Genomic DNA, 19,206 nt, shown 5'->3' with positions numbered 1-19,206 from the left:
ATTGAAGATGCTAAATTTCAATGAACGGTTAGTGAAAATTAAAATGGGATCTTTTCCCTGTCCAAGTTCATGTACTCTTTAAGTCTGTCTAAAGGTTCCTTGGGGATCCATAGACCCTCTTCTAGTGGAAAGAAGAGGAAGAACAAAGGTTTTGATGAACCTGTAGCATACCTCCTTCCTTACCAGTTTGGTTCAGTTTTTATTTCCCATAGAGGGAGTGATTAGCATTACAGAAGTAAAATAAAGGAGATCTTTCTGTCTTTTCTTTCTGCAACTAAGTAACTCGTTAGCAGCCAGTCCTCCAGCCCCATGGTACATCCAAATAGTAGTACTAGGGCACCATCTTTGATAAACATGTAGACTCTGAGCAACATCATCATGTCCTTTCCAATTCCATTCAACTCTAGTTTTTAACAACTCATTTTTTCAAAGTGAGGTGGTCTTCCTTCCTGAAGAATTTCCTCTACTCTGCCTATGTAATTAGTACAAGTCTAATTGATGCTCTTAATTTCTGGTTGCTTTTCACTAGAGGGCAATGTGCATTTGCTCATTGTCACCATACCCTCCATAGGAAATGAAGAGTCTTCTCATTAATTTCAACAACTTGGAACCAAAGAAGTGATTTTTAAATTTAATGTCATAATGAAATCCTATTTAGTATTATTAGGTGGCTGATTTTCATGCATTTTATTTTATGTTTGATTTTATTTATTCTCTTAGTATCTTAATGACTTTTCTTTGGAAGCAAGGTTTCTTGCTATCCCAACTTTACCTTCAGAAACAGAAACTTTAAGAAAGAAAGTTTCCCTTTATAGTTCAATTGAAGGGTTGCCTATATACAAGCTAACCAATTTGTCCTTACCATCCAAAATTTTAAACACAAAACTTCAAAATAGATGTCTGCATATAAAGAACAAAGGGCTCTCATTCCCTGTCAGATTTTGGAGAAATACCTTTTCAAATATATAGGGCTAAATCTTTTTCAACTACATAGACTCCTAGTTTGTTGCATACAGTGTTAATTCTACCAATTGGATGTTGCAACTCAGATTATTTATTTGGTACAAGAGGTATAGGCACACATTTGCCTTCCTTACTGGGTTGTGGAATGTCAGAAATGGGAGAAATTTTTGAAATCTGGAGCCCCCTCAATTTAGAATAAGGAAATAGGTCTGAACAAATCATGACTTGCCCAAGCTCACATAATTAGTTTAAGATGTAGTCATATAAGCTCTGGATTTATTCTCCCAACCCAAAACTCACTAACAAGTTGTGTCCCCTAAGTACAGATAGCTTCATCTCCTCTCAAAGGTTCTAGAGCTAACCCTAAGGAATAATAGGACTTCCTCTAATACTATCAGCTCAAGCTTCTATTCTGGTATCTTCTACCTACCATCCATTGTCAGTAATGGTTACTATCACTTCCGTATCATTAATGTCAGTGATTAGAGCCTCAATATCAATAACATCCGTTAGCTTTTACAAAGGAGTATGTACTGAGAAGCTATAGCAAGAATAGAAGTATAAAAACATCTTCCCTTTATCATCTCAGTCCCTGAGGAAAATGGGCTCAAATGTAAAATGGTGGCTACAAAGCATTCATCTCACTGAGTTTGTTTCCAAATGCAGTGTAAAAAATGAACAAGTCACTCCTTTGCCTGCAAGACATAGCATTCCAACTGCCTTTGATCTTTGCTGGGTCCCACAAATTATTGCTTGGAGATACACTACTTACTCCACTTAGCTGCTGTCCAACTCTGGTATGGACTCTAGTTCCTACATGTCTTGAGATCTGAGAAAGCCTGTACTAAAGGAAAGAAAATATAAACAGGATGCAGCCTTGTCCCAGATACTCTTGCTTAGGAGATCATGTTCTAAACTGTAACAGCAAGGACCCTGGCCTGCTATACAAGTTCTTAGATCTGCTTTTCTAAAAGGAAAGCAACTTTTGAGGGGTCAGCAATCTACTTTAATCAATCACATATATCACTGACTAAGTTCAGGGGAAAAAGTCAGCACCCTGAACTTCAGAGAAAATACAAACAGAAATTGCAAGCAGAAATTACAAACAGAAAGATCAGTAGACAGGGCTTCCAACTGTCTGACCATAGACAATACATATAATGTTACCAGAGAGAGAAAATCAACATCTGAGTTTCAAAGCCTGTGGGCTCCTTAGCAGCTACCCAGAGTCTCATCTGGCACACCAACCTTCTTCCAAAAAACAAGCCCCAAAACAAAACCTCACTTCAGAGTATATATACACTTTTCAGAGCTAGAAGGCACAACCCTTGTAACTCAGTGTCTCATTAAAAATTAACAAAAGGTATCTGAGGCCTATTAATGGGCAGGAGAGATCTTTAACTCTTCTCCCCACCCACCATTAACTTTACATTAACATGTGGACCAGGGAGGTTCAAGGAAGGAAAGATACTACCTTTTCTACTATCAAAGTAAGTATCACTTCATGACCAGCAGGAAGGAGTTTTCTCCATTGGAGTCTTTTTATGTTTTCTCAGTTCCAGCTCACCAGTCAACCAAAAGGCCACTCTGTACAATGCAGTAGCTAGACAAGAACCAGTCATAAAATAACTTTCCAATGCTCTGTGATAGAGATCTCAGGTCCCACCCTGTAATGTCATCATGAACTTCTCAATGAAGGCTCCTCAAATGTGTATGCTCCCAGGATCATCAATCAACAAACATTTATTAAGCAACTACTTTGTGCCAGATATTATGCTGAAGATACAAAGAAAGGCAATAAACAGTCCTTACTCTCAAAGAGCTCAGTGTAATGGGAGAGACAAAATTGAAAATAGCTATGTACCAATAAGCTTTATGCAGGATAAATAGGAAATAATCAACAGAGGGAAGGCACCATAATTAGGACGGACTGGAAAAGACTTCCTATAGAAGGTGGAGTTTTAGGTGGGACTTGAAGAAAGCCAGAGAAGCAAGAAGGTGGAAATAAGGAGGGAAAATATTCCAGCCACAGGGAATAGCCAGTGAAAAAGGTCAGAGCTAAGAGATGGAGTGTTTTTTTTGAGGAACAGAAAGGAAGCCAGTGTCACTGGATCAAAGAGTAGTTGAGGGTGAAGTGGGGAAGGTGTAAGAAGATTGGAAAAGTGAAGGAGGTAGACTGGGTTATGAAAGACTTTGAATGACAAACAAAGGATTTTGTGTTTGATCCTGGAGATGATAGTGAGCCACTGGAATTTCTTGAATAGAGGGAATAACATAGTCAGACCTGAACTTTGAGAAAATCACTTTGGTGACTGGAGGATGGACTGGAGTAGGGAAAGACTTGTGACAGGCAGACCAAGCAACAGACTGTTCAATGGTCCAGACTTGAGGAAATAAGGACCTACTTCAAAGACCATCAGTGTTTTCAGAAGAGAGAAGGGGGACGTTTGTGAGAGATGTGGCAAAAAGATAAAATCAACAGACCTTGGTTATAGATTGGTATGGAGGTGAGAGAGAATGTAAGAAGTCCAAGATAACTCGTAGGTAGTGAGCCTGAGGGACTGGGAGTATTAGTATTGCCTGCTATAGTAATAGAGAAAATAGAAGGGGGAGGGTTTGAGGAGAAGGGTTTAGTTTGGAGCATGATGAGTTTAAGAAAGTGTCTATGGGACATTCCATTTGAGATGTCTGAAAGGCAGTTGGAGATGAAGAATTGGACATCAGCAGAGAATTTGGGGCAACATAGGTAGATTTGAGAATCATCATAGAGATGGTAATTAAATCCATAAGAGCTGAAAAGATCACCAAGTGAAGTAGTACAGAAGGAGAAAAGAAGAAGACCCAAGACAGAACTTCATGGGATACCCAGGGTTAAAGGGAGTAACCTGGATGAAGATTCAGCAAAGAATACTGAGAAGGAAAGTTCAGATAGTAGGAAAACAAGAAGAGAGAAGTGTCCACAAAAAAAAAAAAACCTAGAGGGAAAGGGGTTATCAAGGAGGAGAGGGTGATTGGCCGTGTCAGAAGCTGTGGAGGTTAAGGATGAGGATTAAGACAAGGTCGTTGGATTTGGCAGTTTCCAAGAGATCGTTGGTAACTTTGGAGAGAACAGTTTTGGTTGAATGATGTGTTCAGAAACTACATTACAGAGAGTTAAGAAGAGAGTGAGAGGAGGGGAAATGGGGACACCTCTTGTAGATGACCTTCCTAAAAAGTTTAGCCACAAAATGCAGAGAAGATATGGGACAAAAATTAGCAGAGATGGAAGGATCAGGTAAGGTTTTTTCAAGGACAGAGGAGACATGAGCATGTTTGTAGAAAGGAGGGAAGCAACCAGCAGACAGAAATTGAAGATAAGTGATAGAGTGGGGATGAAAAGGGGGCAGTCTCTTGGAGGAAATGGAATCAATCAATAAGCATTTATTAAGCACCTACTATATGCTAGATACTCTGCTAAAGTGCTGGGAATACAAAAAGAGACAAAAGACAGTCCCTGCCCTCAAGGATCTTAAAATCTAGTGGGAGAGAAGGAGAAGACTCCAACAATAAATACAAAGCAAGCTAGGGATGGAATGGGACCACTCGTGCAGATAGATGGGTTTACCTTGGCAAGAAGTTTACCTTGGCACCTTTTAGTGTGAGACAAGGGTGGAGAGAGTGGCAGAAGGCATCTGAGTGATATGAGATGAAAAGGAGGGGAGAAGAAGGAGCTCTCTGCAAATAGCCTCAAATTTTTTCAGTGAAATGGAGGCAAGGTTTTCAGCTGACAGAATGGAGGGAAGTGGAGCCATGAGAGGTTTGAGGAGAAATGGAAAGGTTTAGAAGAGACATTGCAGAGAGTGAGGTAGCAAGTGTATTAGGAAGATATAGATGGATTGATTCCCTTGTAGCAGTGAGGCCCAGTTGAGGTTATGTAACGTAAACTTATAGAAGACTTATTCAGAATAGTTGTGTGATTTTCTCCATCTTCATTATTGATGGAAATGAACCAAGACTGAGACCTGTCAGGGCACAGTTAGTGATATCATAAGGAGGAAAGGGATTCAAGAATAGGACAGTGTAGAGTTGAACTGGGTTCTCTCCCCCCCCAAAAAAAGTCCATTTTATTTTGTTTGCAGGTCAGCATATAAGAAAACTGCTATATCAGATAAAGCAACTTCTCTGAACAGGAGGCCATAGTATTGGTTTTAAAAAAATTAATAGTACAGTGCTTGGCAATAGAAAATGCATAATTTCCCTCTTGAAACAAGAAATTTAAAACAAGAAAACATTTCAACAGTAAAGTAATAGAGAATCAAAATGGGAAAAGAGGAAGAAGTGTTGCTGGTATAGGAATGAGAGCTTGGGAGAGATCTGATATATGAAAGGACTGGAGGTGATGGTGTATATTAAGAACAAGGTTTAGTATTGGTAGGCAGAGGGGTAGGTGGAAATCCAATATATTATTATCGAATAAGAGAATTTCAGAATTCATAAACATGGTGCATTTGTGTGAGATGGCAATATCAAGACTCTTATTGACCAATTCCCTTTTACATAGGTAAATTCAGGACTAGTACTCAGGTCTCCTGACTAAATCTCTTCCAAAGAGTCCCTATCACAAAATACTCAAACCTAGAAGCCATTAATTATTATTTCTGCAACTAAGCATTTGAACTGAATCTTGAAAGAAATGAAATATCTCAATAGGTGGAGATCTGGGACAAGTCTTAAGTGTTTCATTAGACATATTAAAAGGACTATTTTCCTTTTCTTATGTCTAATAGTGTTAGGAATGGAGAAAGAGCTTTTTTTAATCCTTTAACCTCTCAGTTTGCTGAGATTTTTTTCTTTTTTTAAATTTATTTTCAGTTTTCAACATTCACTTCCACAAAATTTTGAATTTCAAATTTTTTTCCCATCTTCCCCTTTCCCCCGCCCCAAGATAGCATCCATCCTGATTACTCTTTCCTCCAATCTGCCCTCCCTTCTATCACACACCGCCCCCTTATTGCCTTCAATTCTGTTTTCCTGTAGGGCAAGATAGATTTCTATAGCCCATTTCCTATATATTTTATTTCCTAGTTGCATGTGAAAATAATTTTTAATATTCATTTTTAAAACTTTGAGTTTCACATTCTCTCCCTTTCCCCCTCCCTACCCACCCTCATTGAGAAGGCAAGCAATTTGATCTAGGTTATACGTGTATCATCATGTAAAACACTTCCATAGCAGTCATGATGTGAAAGACTAACTATATTTCCCTCTATCCTGTCCTGCCCTCCATTTAGTCTATTCTCTCCTTTGGCCTGTCCCTCCAACAGAGTATTTACTTCCGATTACCCCCAATCTGCCATCCCTTCTATTATCTCCCCCTCTCTTTGCCGCTTCCCCACCACTTTCCTGTTGGGTAAGATAAACCTCCGTACCCAATTGAGTGTGTATGTTATTCCCTCCTGAAGCCAAATCCCATGTAAGGAAAGTTCACTTATTCCCTCTTAACTTCCCCTTCTTCACCTCCATTGTAAAAGCTCTTTCTTGCCTCTTTCATTTGAGATGGTTTATTACATTCTACCTCTCCCTTTCTCTTTCTCCTAGTACCTTCCTTTCAACACTTAATTTTCTCTTTTATATTGGCCACTTCTTCCTATTTTTTGTTTTCCCAGCTGTTAAAAAAGGGGGAGGGGAAAAGTTAATGATGCATACTCAATATTTAGACCATGCTGCTATAACATGCAACAGTGCAGATAAAAACCCCTAAATACCAAATATTATTGATGTTCCTCTTATTGTCAGTAAAGAAACAAAATTCAAAAATTAAGGGGTGAGAGAGGAATGTAGAGAGAAAGAAAAAGGAGAGATAGAATGGGATAAATTATCTCACATAAAAGAGGCAAGAAAAGGCTTTTATAGTAGAAGGGAAGAGGGGGGAGGTGAGGAGGAGCAATTAAACCTTACTCCCATCAGAATTGCTTCCAAGAGGGAAGAGCATACACACTCAATTGGGTATAGAAATCTATCTTACTATACAGGAAAGTAGGAGGTGAAGGAGATAAAGGAAAGGGGAGGGTGATGAAAGGAGGGCAGATTGGGGGAGAGGGAAGTCAGAAACAAAACACTTTTCAGGATGGGCAGGGTGAAAGGAGAGAGAGAATAGAATAAATGGGGGAAATGGGATGGAGACACATACAGTTAGGAATAGTAACTGTGAAAAAAAATTTTGAAGCCTCATTTCTTAAACATAGAGAACTGAGTCAAATTTCTAAAAATAAAAGCCATTCTCCAATTGATAAATCAAAAGATATGATCAGTTTTCAGATGAAGTAATCAAAGCTATCTATAGCCATAGGAAAAAATACTCTAACTCACTATTGAGTGGAAAAATACAAAATAAAACAATTCTGAGGTAATGCTTCATACCTATTAGATTGGCTAATAGGACAAAAAAGGTAAATGACAAGTATTCGAAGGGATATGGGAAGAATGAGATTTTAATGCATTGTTGGTGGAGTTGTGAACTGATTCAACCATTCTACAGAGTAATTTGTAACTATGCCCAGAGGGCTATAAAACCATGCATACCCTTTGACCTAACAATACCACTACTAGATCTGTATCTCAAAAGAGATAAAAAACAAAAAGAAAGAGAACTCACATGTACAAAAATATTTATAGCAGCACTTTTCTGGAGGTAAAGAATTAGAAGTTGAGGGGAAGCTCATCAACTGGGGAATAGCTAAACAAGTTGTGGTATATGATTATGATGGAATACTATTGTACTATAAAGATGAGCAGGATGTTCCCAGGAAAACCCGGAAAGACTTGCATGGGCTAATGCAAAGTGAAATATACTATGTACAAAGTAACAGCAATATTGTAAAATTATCAGCTGTGAATGACTTAGCTATTCTCAGCAATACAATGATCCAAGACAGTTCTGAAGGACTTGTAATGCAAAATGCTATCCATCCCCAGAGAAAGGTCTCAGTGCAGATCGAAGCATTCTTTTTTTTTTAACTCTTTATTTTTCTTGAGGTTTTTTTTTTTTTTTACTGTTTTCTTTCACAGCTTGACTATTATGGATATGTTTTACATAACTACACATGCACTGCCTATATCAAATTGTTTGCCTTCTCAATGTGGGGAGGAGGTGGAGAGAGAGAAAGGGAATTTGGAAATCAGAGTTTTAAAAACAAATGTTAAAAACTGTTTTTACATGTAACTGGGGAAAAATAAAATACTAAATAAAAGCTAGAAAAAAGAAAAAAACAATTCAAGTTTGACATTAGAGGGGTAAAGCTCGATTGAGCTAGGCAACAAAAATGTTAAGCAGTAAATCCCAGATCTGTACACTTTCCCATTTTATTCTGTTTCATAGATGAAGATTTTGTTGCTTTGCCAGCCTGTTTTTGGTATGTGTTGTTTGTAGCTAGACTGTGAAACTAGCAGCCCTCTTTTTGGGCTTTCATTTACAGAGTCTGATGACCAAAAAGCCTCTAGAAGGAGCCACAGATCAAAAGGATCAGTTTGACCAAATCGGGGCTGGGGATCAGGCCCAGCCTCTTGGAGCCTTCTCCATGCAAATATTGCAGAAGAAACTGAAGGAAGCAGCAAGAAAAATCTCCAGCTTAAGCCAAGAGAAGCAGCAACTCATTGAAATGGGGAACAGACTTCGTGCTGAACTGGGTAAAACAAAGGGTAAATGCATTTTGAGGACTATTTGGGTTCTCTCTCCTCTTGGAGCATGAATCTCTAGGAAAAGAATGAATTTGAATGAACAGAATTTGTAGTCTACCTCTTTAAACCTCTTTAAACCATTCCCTAACAATCCACTCATTCCTGGAACAAAGTAATATTATTCAGACTGGATACTGCTCCAGACCAAGGGTGGGAAGAGTCAAGTCCATGTGGTCCCCAAATAGGGTAACAAATGAAAAGCCTTTACTGTATATGTAAAGGGGGCAAGGAGTGGGTGGAAGTGATCTATCCTCTGATTTCTCAGGAAGACCAGAAGGAAAGCAAAATAACCTCATTGTGTAATAAACTCAGGTCAAAAGTAACTGGCACAGAGTAGAATTTTATTTTAGAGATCAGAGTTCTACAAACCAATTTCCCTGGCAATGTTTGTGAGGAAAGTACCGCAGAAAGTACAAAAAAGTCTAAGGCCCTTTCTATACAACTTTGTAACACTCATTAATAAAAGGCTACCATGTTCCCAGACTGATTAAAGCCTACAGTCTTTCATAGGATAAAGGCCACAGTGTCTTTTAACTAAGATTGATATTCAAAACTACAGTATGCTAGGCTCCAGTTAGATCTCAGTATATACTGAAACTGTTACTGATTTTCTGAGAAAGTTAAGAGCTATTTGAATCCAAACAGAAAAAGCCAAGTTGTACAGATGACATAAGTATAATGAGAGAATGTACAAATAAAATGCCACAATAAACATGAGGGAGATGAATGTCAAATCAGAATTTATCAGTTAACACAGATGTAAAAGGGGTACTCCTCATATATACACAAAATCCTTATAGTTGTACTTAACACTTATCTATTAAAAAAAAAAAAGTTACATCCTTACATGGGAGAGGAAACTCATCAGTCAAAAAGGCAAGTGTGAGTAGTGAAGTTGAAAGAAGATTGGACTTGAAGTCAGAAGACCTGGGATAAAATTTTACAGTGCTACTTATTATTAACTGTGACTTTAGACATATCACCTCCCTAATCTGCATCTTAGATTCCACATTTGCAAAACAAGAGGATTGTACTCTAAGGTCTCTGCCAGCCCTAACTTCCTTTAATTCAGATTAGGTTTTCATCTAGGCCATGCCTGCTAACCAGAGGTATCCCCCAAAGTTCCGTCCTGGACCTTCCTCCCCTTTCCCTCTATACTATTTCACTGTATAGCTACCATGAATTCAGTTTTCATTTCCATGCAGATGATTCCCACATCTCCAATTTGTACAGCTGTAAACTCTCTCTCGACCTCTAGTATCACATCTCCAACTCTCTGTTGGACATCTCAAACTGGATGCCTTATCATCATCTTAAAGTTAACATATCCAACTCTTTATCTTTCCCCCTAATCTTCCCCTCTCCCTGAAATTTAGTTTTCTTTTCTTTTTTTGAGGCTCACGACCTTGGTGTCATTTTTATATTCTCAGCCACCAGATCCAATCAAGTCAAGTCATCCAGTGTTATGTAGAGGGCAAGTCAACAAGTATTCATTAAGCTTTTACTGTGTGCCATACAGTGTGCTAAGCCCTGGGAATACAAAGAACGGCACTAACCATGCTCTTTCCATTCTTCTTATACATATTCTATGAGCCAGTGACACTGGCCTCCCTGCTGTTCTTTATACATAGCATCTCCCAACTCCCAATTTTTATTAGCTGTTTCCATACCTGGATTGTCCTCTCCCCTCATATTCACCTCCTGACTTCCCTGTTTTCCCTCAAAACTCAGCTCAAGTCCCACCTTCTATTCCCAGTCCTCCTTAATCTTAATGCCTGAAATTGTCTCCAAGTTATCTTAGATAGATAGATAGATAGATAGATAGATAGATAGATAGATAGATAGATAGATAGATAGCCTTTATATATAGTTCATACATAATTGTTTACATGTTATCTCCGCCATTAGACTGTGAGCTTCTTGAGAACTGGAACTCATTTTTCCTTTTCCAGTACCTGGAACGTAGTAGGTGCTTAATTGCCTTCTACACAACACTGAAAGTCCAATTCCACATTTTTAGTATGTGGATATCCTCTGACCCTTCATTGTAAATTTACCTATAGTTAGACCTTCCTCAGACATTTTTCCCATCCTGTTCTAGTGACTCATTCTCTTATTGTGCTCTTTTAGGTAAATTCCTTCCTGTCCCTTAAACTAAAAGCTCTCTGGCTTCTGAATATTATTTGAGAAAGTCATTAAACCATTCTTTCAAGATTCACCATAAATTCATATGTAGCTTAAGATATGACCTCAGTGCTTTTTGGAAATCCTTTCATTCATCTCTAAGTGACTCCTTATTGTATTTCCATCAGCTTATTCACATGTTATCTACTCTTCCCAAACTCCCATCACTCATTATTAGTGTAAATTTGCACACAGTCCCAATTATGAGAAAAGAAATTGTGTTTGAAAGAGTATTGCACTTTTAAATGTTATCCTCCTAACTGTTTGTACTTCCCTCCCCTGTACTACTGCTGCCCATGCTTTGCCAAACTCCATCTGTGTGTTACCCCTAATCTTAATACTTGCTGCTCTCTCTGCTCTTATGTATATGTTATGGAGTGTGACTGAAAGAAGTCATTTAACTGATGCTCAATGAATCTAAATCAAATTTATGTCATCTAACCTCAATTGGATTCTCACTGATGCACAGCAATATTTTTATTCTTCCCTGTTTAACTTTCTGTTGCACTCCCCAGAGTGAAATTGCAGACTTCCGAAAATACTCTCTACCTTCACCCATTCAACAGACTTCACCTCCTATTTTCCTGAGAAAATTAAACGTCTTCTTTATTTCACATCTCACAAACCTTTTACGTCATTCTTAATTTTCTCCTTTTTTGCTCTTGTCCTTAATTAAAAGGAGAACTACCAAGGCCAACCCTTCTTGTACCCTTGATTCTGTCCCCTCTCAATTCCTCTGAATTCTTCCTCATCTCATCCTTTTTTCATCTTCATCTCTTCTTATCTGCTGGTTCCTTCCCAGCTGCCTTCAAATGTGCCCAGTTCTAACATATTCTTTAAAAACATATTAACATATTCTTTAAAAAAAAAACTTTCCCTTGACCCTCTCACTCCTCAAGCTACTATCATATCTCTCCTCCCTTTTATAGTGACATGACTAAAAACAACAATAGTCTATTCTCATTACCTCTGTCTTAGGGATCTCATCTGCTTCCATAGGTCCATTTATCATCTCTTCACATATGACTCTCAAATCTATATACCTAGCCCTAGTTTCTTTCCTGAGTTTCTACCCTAATTCAAAACTGTGTTCTTAATATCTCGAACTCATTATGTCTAAAACACCTCTATCTCTTCCTTAAAATCTCCCCTCATCCTAACTTCCTTGATTTGTAATGAGAATACCACCATGCTTCAAATCATAGAGATTGACAGCTTTGGTTTTTCCCTGTCCCTTACCCTCTATATCCAATCAGCTGCCACGTTTTATTGTTTCTACCTCCAGAACATCTCTTCTATCCATTACCCTTTTCTTTTATATGGCCACTACCATAGTTTTAAGCCCTCGTTACCTTTTACCTGAACTATTACAATATTCTTCTAATTGGTCGCATTTCTTTTAGTCACTCCCTTCCAACCCATCTTCCACATAACTATCAAAATAATCTTTCCAGCCTTCCTTTCACTGCCCTGCCCAAGAATTTGTGGTGTCTTCTTTTTGCCTTTAGAATAAAATCAAACTAATGAACTTAATATTTAAAATCTTTCACAGTCTCACTCCAGATTACTTTTCCAGATTTATTTCATGTTACTCTGCTTAAAATTCTTTGTTCCAGTCAAACTGGCCTTATAGCTATTCCACAAACTTAACACTCCATCTTCTGCCTTTGATCTTCAGTGCACCCCTTCCTGCCTCTGTCTCTCCAAGACTTACCTCAGGTTCCACCACCTCCAGAAAGCCTTTCCTTCTCTCATACAATTCTCTCCCTCCTCAGATTATATTGTGATTACTTAACTAAATATGCTATATCCTGTCCCCCTCCCCCAATAGAATAGGAACTTAGGAAATGAACTATTTTCATTTTGTTTTTGCATCCCTGTTGCACAGTGCTTTGTGGACATAACTGCACTACCTTGTACAGAGTAAGCACTTTAATAAACATTTGTTGAATTGAATTTATTGAAAATATGACATGAGCTCCTTCATCTCTCCTTATCTGTTTCTCAAAATTTTATCTTCCATCTATCTTTTCTTTCTTTACTCCTGCTTACAAATAAATGTCCCTTCTCTTTTCAAAGAGAATTGCTTTTCAAATAGTTCATTTCTATACCTGTATCTTTGATTCTATCCTTTTCCCTTTCTTCCAGTACTCTACTTCATTATGACTCTCCAATTTTCTTACATTTTTAATCTTTCCTTCTCCACTGCCTGGCCTGCCAATATCTCTGGTCTCCAATGTACTAAACAAATAAAAATATATGCTCCAGTTCTCATGGTTGCTTTCTCTTCCTTTCATCAACAGCCTTTCCCAAAAGAGTAATCTGTATTTGCTACCTCCACTTCCTTACAACCTGCTTCTTACTTAACCTTTTGCAATCTGTTGTTTGCTCCCACGACTGTACTCACAAATGTAGGTAACCTCCTTATTGTTAAATCTGATAGACTTTTCTCTATCTTCTTGGAGTCTCTATAGCATTCAACCCTACTGACCACTCCTTCCTTTTTGAAATTCACTTTCCTTTTGTAACAATATTGTCATTGTTCCAACTCTTCTCCTGCCCCATGTGGACATTTCTCAAGGTACTTAGAATCACAGATTTAGAGGTGGAAGGTACCTTAGGGGTTATCTAGTTTGACACTCTCATTTTATAGGTTTAAAAACTAAGGCTCAGAGAGGTTTAAGAGATTAGTCCACAATCTGACAAGGAGTAAGTGGGGGTGCTGATATTTTAATTCCAGTCTCTCATTCCAAATGCTACATTCTTTCCATTGTCTCCTTCCTCTCTCTTTTTCTCTCCACTCTCCCTTAGTCATTTCATATACTCTCAAAACTTCAGCCAGTTTGGATGATAGCCAAATCACTTTCTAATTCTATAGACTACCTGGCTCCTAAATAACACCTGTGTATCTCAGAATCATCTCTGTGAAAGTAGGAAAAGAGAACTAAGGACATTCAATCCCTCAAATTAGTATTGGACTTTAGCCTCAAGACTCCCTATATTTCCCTGCTTGTTTCCCCTTTCTTCTACCTCAAAATCCAAGACTGAATTATCACTTTTATAGACTTTTGACCCTTTTCTATATGGGTCCAAGCTCCAGAATCTCTATTTCAAATTTGAAACTACTTTCCTCACAGCCACCTCAGCCACATCAGCTTAGAAGTATGTCCATATAAATTCCTTGGTTCTGGATATATATACTCCTTTAAGACTTTCACAACTATGCCCCTGCAACCATTATTATCTGTTCTTGCTTATAATATTTTGGAGGAAACAAATATGTCCCTTTAGCCATTATTGACTGTGCCTGCTTTTAATTTCTTGGAGAATCTGAAAAGACCTTAGCCTAAAAGGGCCAGGGTGTCCCATTGCAATCTGGGCCATCTCCAGTCATCCTGATGAATATCTGGTCACTGGATCCAGATGGCTCTGGAGGAGAAAGTGAGGCTGGTGACCTTGCAAAGCCCTCACTCACTCAAATCAAAGTCAACTGCAAGTCACATCATCATCTCCCTGACGTCATGGTCCTCTTGGAGAATGAAGGATAAACACACAGCAACACAATCTTGGAGGAGCTTTTAACATCTTGTAATTAACTCTCACCCTCATTCCTCAACTCCTACAGTTATGATAATCAGATGCAAAAGTGCTCCCTCTTCAGACTTTAATTATTCCCATTTCCAGGAAGTAAGCAACAAGTATTAGAGCCAGTTAAATATGTGTGTGTTCATCCTTCGTTGCTGAAGAAGACCATACCATCAAGAGAAATGATGACATGACTTGCACTTGACTTTTTTATGAGTGAGGGAGGGCTGTGCAGGTCACCAGCCTCACTTCTCCTCCATAGCCATCTGAATCCAGTGACCAGATATTTATCAAGATCACTGGAGATGACCCAGGATGAGGCAATTGGGGTGAAGTGACTTGTCCAAGGTCACACAGCTAGTGCGTGTCAAGTGTCTGAGGTGAGATTTGAACTCAGGTCCTCCTGACTCCTGCATTGGTGCTCTATCCACTGCACCACCAAATATAAAGATCTATAGGCAGCTCTCTAGTCCACTCTCTTCTACACATATTTTTTAAATTAGGACTTAGGAGGCATAGAGTGCAAAACCTCATTAAAAGTACAGTTTCTTTTCTTGGAATGAGCACTGTTCCAAAAAATTTCTAGTTTACCTCCAGCTAAAAATGTATTAGAATGGTTTTAGATAATATGTAGTATCCCTTTTTTTGTCTGTATTTAGTTCTTGAAGAAGTTAACATAACTTTCATGTGGTGGAAGTGTCAAAGAGGGAAGAAAGATTTGTAAATATGAGAAAGGGAAATAAAGAGAAAGATGATCAATCTGGCAGCAAGTGGTCAAAAAAAAAAAAGCTCTTTTGTGGCCTAGGGAGAAGGAAGCAAAATCTTTCCCCACAAATACTGATATTCCCTATACTAAAAGTAATCTGGATACTGACACAGATTTCACCACAGAGAAAACATCTGTGTATATAGTATTTCAACTAGTAGAGATCCCAGATATGAAAGCCAGTAAGCTCTGTTTTATCCTTTCCTCTACCAAAGACTTTTCTTCAGTGAGTGTACCACCTTCTGACTTCAAAAAAATTTTTTCAGACAAACAATATCTAGGGATAGTATTAATGACTCTTTCTTAAACTAATGATTACTTTTAAACATACGTTTGAGTAAGGAGACCCAGAATCGGACTTTGATTATAATTTATCTCCTCATTTCTGGGCAAGCTGTGGTTAATCTTCAATAAAAGCTTTGTCATTGTGAGCCTCTGGCCTTATAGATTTAAAAAGAAATACGCTAGTCTATATTTCCTTCTCAAGTCCAGGAATTCTGTAGTTAGTAAAATCAACCATGTTTTCTATTTTCTCAGCTTATATTTTTACCCCGAAAGTCAGTGGCTTTTGGCAAAACTGCCATATCAGCACTTTAAAATATTATTTTATTGATAACTTTTGTTTTTATATTGCCTAGATTTCCCCACCTAACTCCTCCCAGAAAGACACCATAACAAAGAATTGTCAGCATTTTTTTCTACTAGGAATATTTATGGTTTCTATCATAAACTTAAGGTAATCAGAAATTATTTACTATGTGATAATATTTTTTATCATTAAAAAATATTAAAAACAGAGTATTAATTGCCAAATGGATTAAATCTATATACATGATATGTTCGGCCATTATTCTCTTTGATGGTGGATCAAGGAGCACACTCAATATAGATGATAAACCTTAGTCATAGATCATTAATGTTTGGATTGGAAAAGTCATTTGGCACATAGGGAAGAAGTGATATGCCTAGGATTGCACAGGCAGAGCTAGGCATAGGCCTAGAGCCAGGTATCCTGACTTTAGAGTAAAGTATCCCTTCCAGCTTTCCAGCAACCAGGATGCACAATATTCCAGGCTGATAGTATCTCACAGTTTTATGCAAATATATGAGCTATTACATGCAATAATGTTTTCTAGTATTAAACAAATATTGTCTTTCCCTTTGAGTAACAGATGATCTTAAACAGTTCTGACCTAGACAAACTCAAGAATATTAAACAAATAGATTGTGACTTTGATATAGAAAAAAAAATAATCCTTTAATTTGACTTATAGTCCCTAAAATGAAAAGAAAGAGAATGAGAATGGAGAACAAGTAATGTATATTGATGTTGTTTTAGACCTATTTGGATTCTTGTGGAATTCTCTGGTTGGTATTTAAAGTAAAGATGTGTTTTTAATATAATAACAGTACATGTATATATATGCCATATATACATATATGATAACATAATAATGACAGTAATGAAGAGTAATGTCATATTGAAAGTTTTGAATCTTAATATCTTATAACTAGGACAACTGATATTGATTAATATTGAGGGATTTTTTTCTTGGATAGGCTTTTAGTATTTAGAACTAGATGGGACATAACAGACAACCTCGTCCAACCACTTTTATTTTGCAGGTGGGAAAATTGAGGCTTAGAAAGGTGAAGTGACTTGCTAAAGGTAAGTAAGAGTAGTTAGAGCAGGATCAGAAAAAAGAGTAAGAGAGAATCTGTAATTGTGAAAGGAAATGAGGTAAAAACTAGAAGCTGAGTAATTATCAGAACAGGTAGCAGTTAAGATGAAAACACATTTTAGGATCCTCTAGAGAGAATGTGGGAAAGTTTATTTCTGCAGTCAGTAGGATATCTAGGAATTATCTCAAAGCAATTAATGGAGAATGATATTCAGATTATAACATTGGTAACATTCTAATGCTTGCTAGAAAAACATATCTTTTAGCTCATTATTTCATCTTATTTCCAGGCCATTCCATGAAGTTCTCACAGCATCCTTTTCAAAGTGTTTCCAGGGTCTTGTATCCAAAAACACTAACCAGAAATACTGAGCATCATCTCTTAACTTTGGAGCAGCTTCAAGGCAAGCTCACAACCCAGGTAACATATTTCATCTAAAGAACTGACTTTTTTGATCAAGATGTTCTAATATGGAACAAGCAAGGTTAGAATAACTTAGATTTCTTTATATTTATCACAGACTTTGGCTCTGCCTAAGGATATTGGACATCATCTTATAGCTTTGGAGCTGCTACCTATCATATAACCTTATTCATAACAAATCTAGAAATAGGGAGAAAACAGATCTTTGCTTGCCATTTTGCAGATGAGCAGAGACATGGGTGAGAAATTGATTTGTTTCATCCATGTATCAGCTATTTCTGGTATTGTTGACTGAATAATCAACTCTCCTTCTCTATTCTTTCATCTTGGCTGTTTCTTCTGTCTCTGTATCACACATTTACACTTCTTTTTTTCTCCAGCTCAATGAAAATGTTATTAGACCCAAATTCTTCTTTTCTTAACTATTCAGATATTGACCTAGATTGATTAAATAAGATATAGATATCTCATGTCACAGGGTTTATATACCCTGACCAATGGGGACCTAAGATGGCCCTCTTAGCAGTGATATATTTAGATATATAAGATCTGGAATCTGGAAAGCCATTTCACACATTTCAAGGACAACTTAAGTATCTGTGATTTCCACTTTCGGGCAAAGCCAGAGAAAGAACTTGGCTAGCCACACACCCTTCTATTCTCCCATCTTCAAAAGAACTATTGGGAGAGAATTATATCTTATATCTTACGTTCTGTGTATCAGATATTTGCAGTCAAGGACTTTGATCAATGGTTATGTTAATAAATGTTTAACAATCAGCTCATACACAAAAATGGCCATCTAACATATGTTTAAGTTTAGTGTCCGTTATTAACATTTTTTCCATCACTTTCTTAAGTCTAGACAACTAACAAAACAATAAGTCAAACTCTGATTTGTAGTGTTTGCCAATTTCTGAGGAATACTCGTAATTAAAATTTAATAATCGACTCTCCCATATGAATAGTATACTCCTGGTTATGATGTTCTTTTAGAGGTTCAGAGTAAAACTTACTTTTCCCTAGACATACTAAAGGGAACATAAAGTTTAGCTCATTCCTGGCCATCTTAGCTACCTCCTGCAAAAGAGTAATCAAACATTTATCACAACAAACAGTAAAACAGAAGTTTAAAGATCTCGTGGACATTAATTTAAAATGTCTTGAATTACTGCACAATTAAAAAATCAAGCATAGTATTTGTGTAACTGGTGATAATATTTGTGAATTATGAAGTACTCATACTCAATATTTATTAAGTTTTTCTTCATATCTTCATCATTTCTGCATATCTTCATCAATTCAGTAAATATTTATTGAGCCCCTTTTATGTATAAAAGTACTGTGCTAGAATCTGTAGGGGTTTAGAGATGAGTAAGACATAGTCTTACCTCTCAAGGAAATCACAGCTTAGTAGAAGAGATGAGACCTGAATAAAAATCACTAGAAGAATATGAATATTCTATTTTCTACCACTAGAAAATCACTAATAGAACATATTATATGCCTTTTTCAAAGCGTACTCTATGAAGTAAGACTCAGGACAGGCTTCATGGAGAACACACCTAGTTCTTTTGAACTAGGTCTTGAAAAATGGGTAATATTTTGACGGATGAAGATTGAGGGAGAAGTAGCAGTGTGAACAAAGATATGCAGGCAAGAAAGCTCAGGACATGTTTAGGCCAAAGCAAAGGATGCATGAAAAGGAGTAGATGGAGATAAATATAAAAAGATATAGTTGGACCAGATTATGAAGGACCTTACATGTCATATTAAAGAATTTAGACATGATTCATTAGGTAATAAGAAATCATAAAGGTTTTTGAACAATTGTATGATGTGATAAGAACTGTTTTATAAGGTGTACATGGCAGCTGTTTTTTAGG

General features: G+C 37.2%; 1 protein-coding gene across 9 annotated transcripts in view; it reads left to right on the top strand.

Moving 5' to 3' along the window:
* Nucleotides 1-19,206, top strand: part of CCDC57 (coiled-coil domain containing 57) — a 266,795-nt gene that overhangs the window by 155,393 nt on the left and 92,196 nt on the right. For 5 of the 9 annotated variants that reach the window (XM_072645390.1, XM_072645395.1, XM_072645393.1 and 2 more), the window contains 2 exons: nucleotides 8,418-8,640; nucleotides 17,187-17,317. In XM_072645390.1, coding sequence (XP_072501491.1) covers nucleotides 8,418-8,640; nucleotides 17,187-17,317 — 354 coding nt within the window. Of the gene's footprint in view, nucleotides 1-8,417; nucleotides 8,641-15,852; nucleotides 15,951-17,186; nucleotides 17,318-17,417; nucleotides 17,560-19,206 lie in introns of those variants that run through there. The other 4 variants (XR_011975014.1, XM_072645391.1, XM_072645397.1 and 1 more) reach the window with 4 other exon arrangements.

Source organism: Notamacropus eugenii, chromosome 2 (genome assembly GCF_028372415.1).
Source record: "Notamacropus eugenii isolate mMacEug1 chromosome 2, mMacEug1.pri_v2, whole genome shotgun sequence".
NCBI classification, from domain to species: Eukaryota; Metazoa; Chordata; class Mammalia; order Diprotodontia; family Macropodidae; genus Notamacropus; species Notamacropus eugenii.
This window is presented reverse-complemented; position numbering and strand designations above follow the sequence as displayed.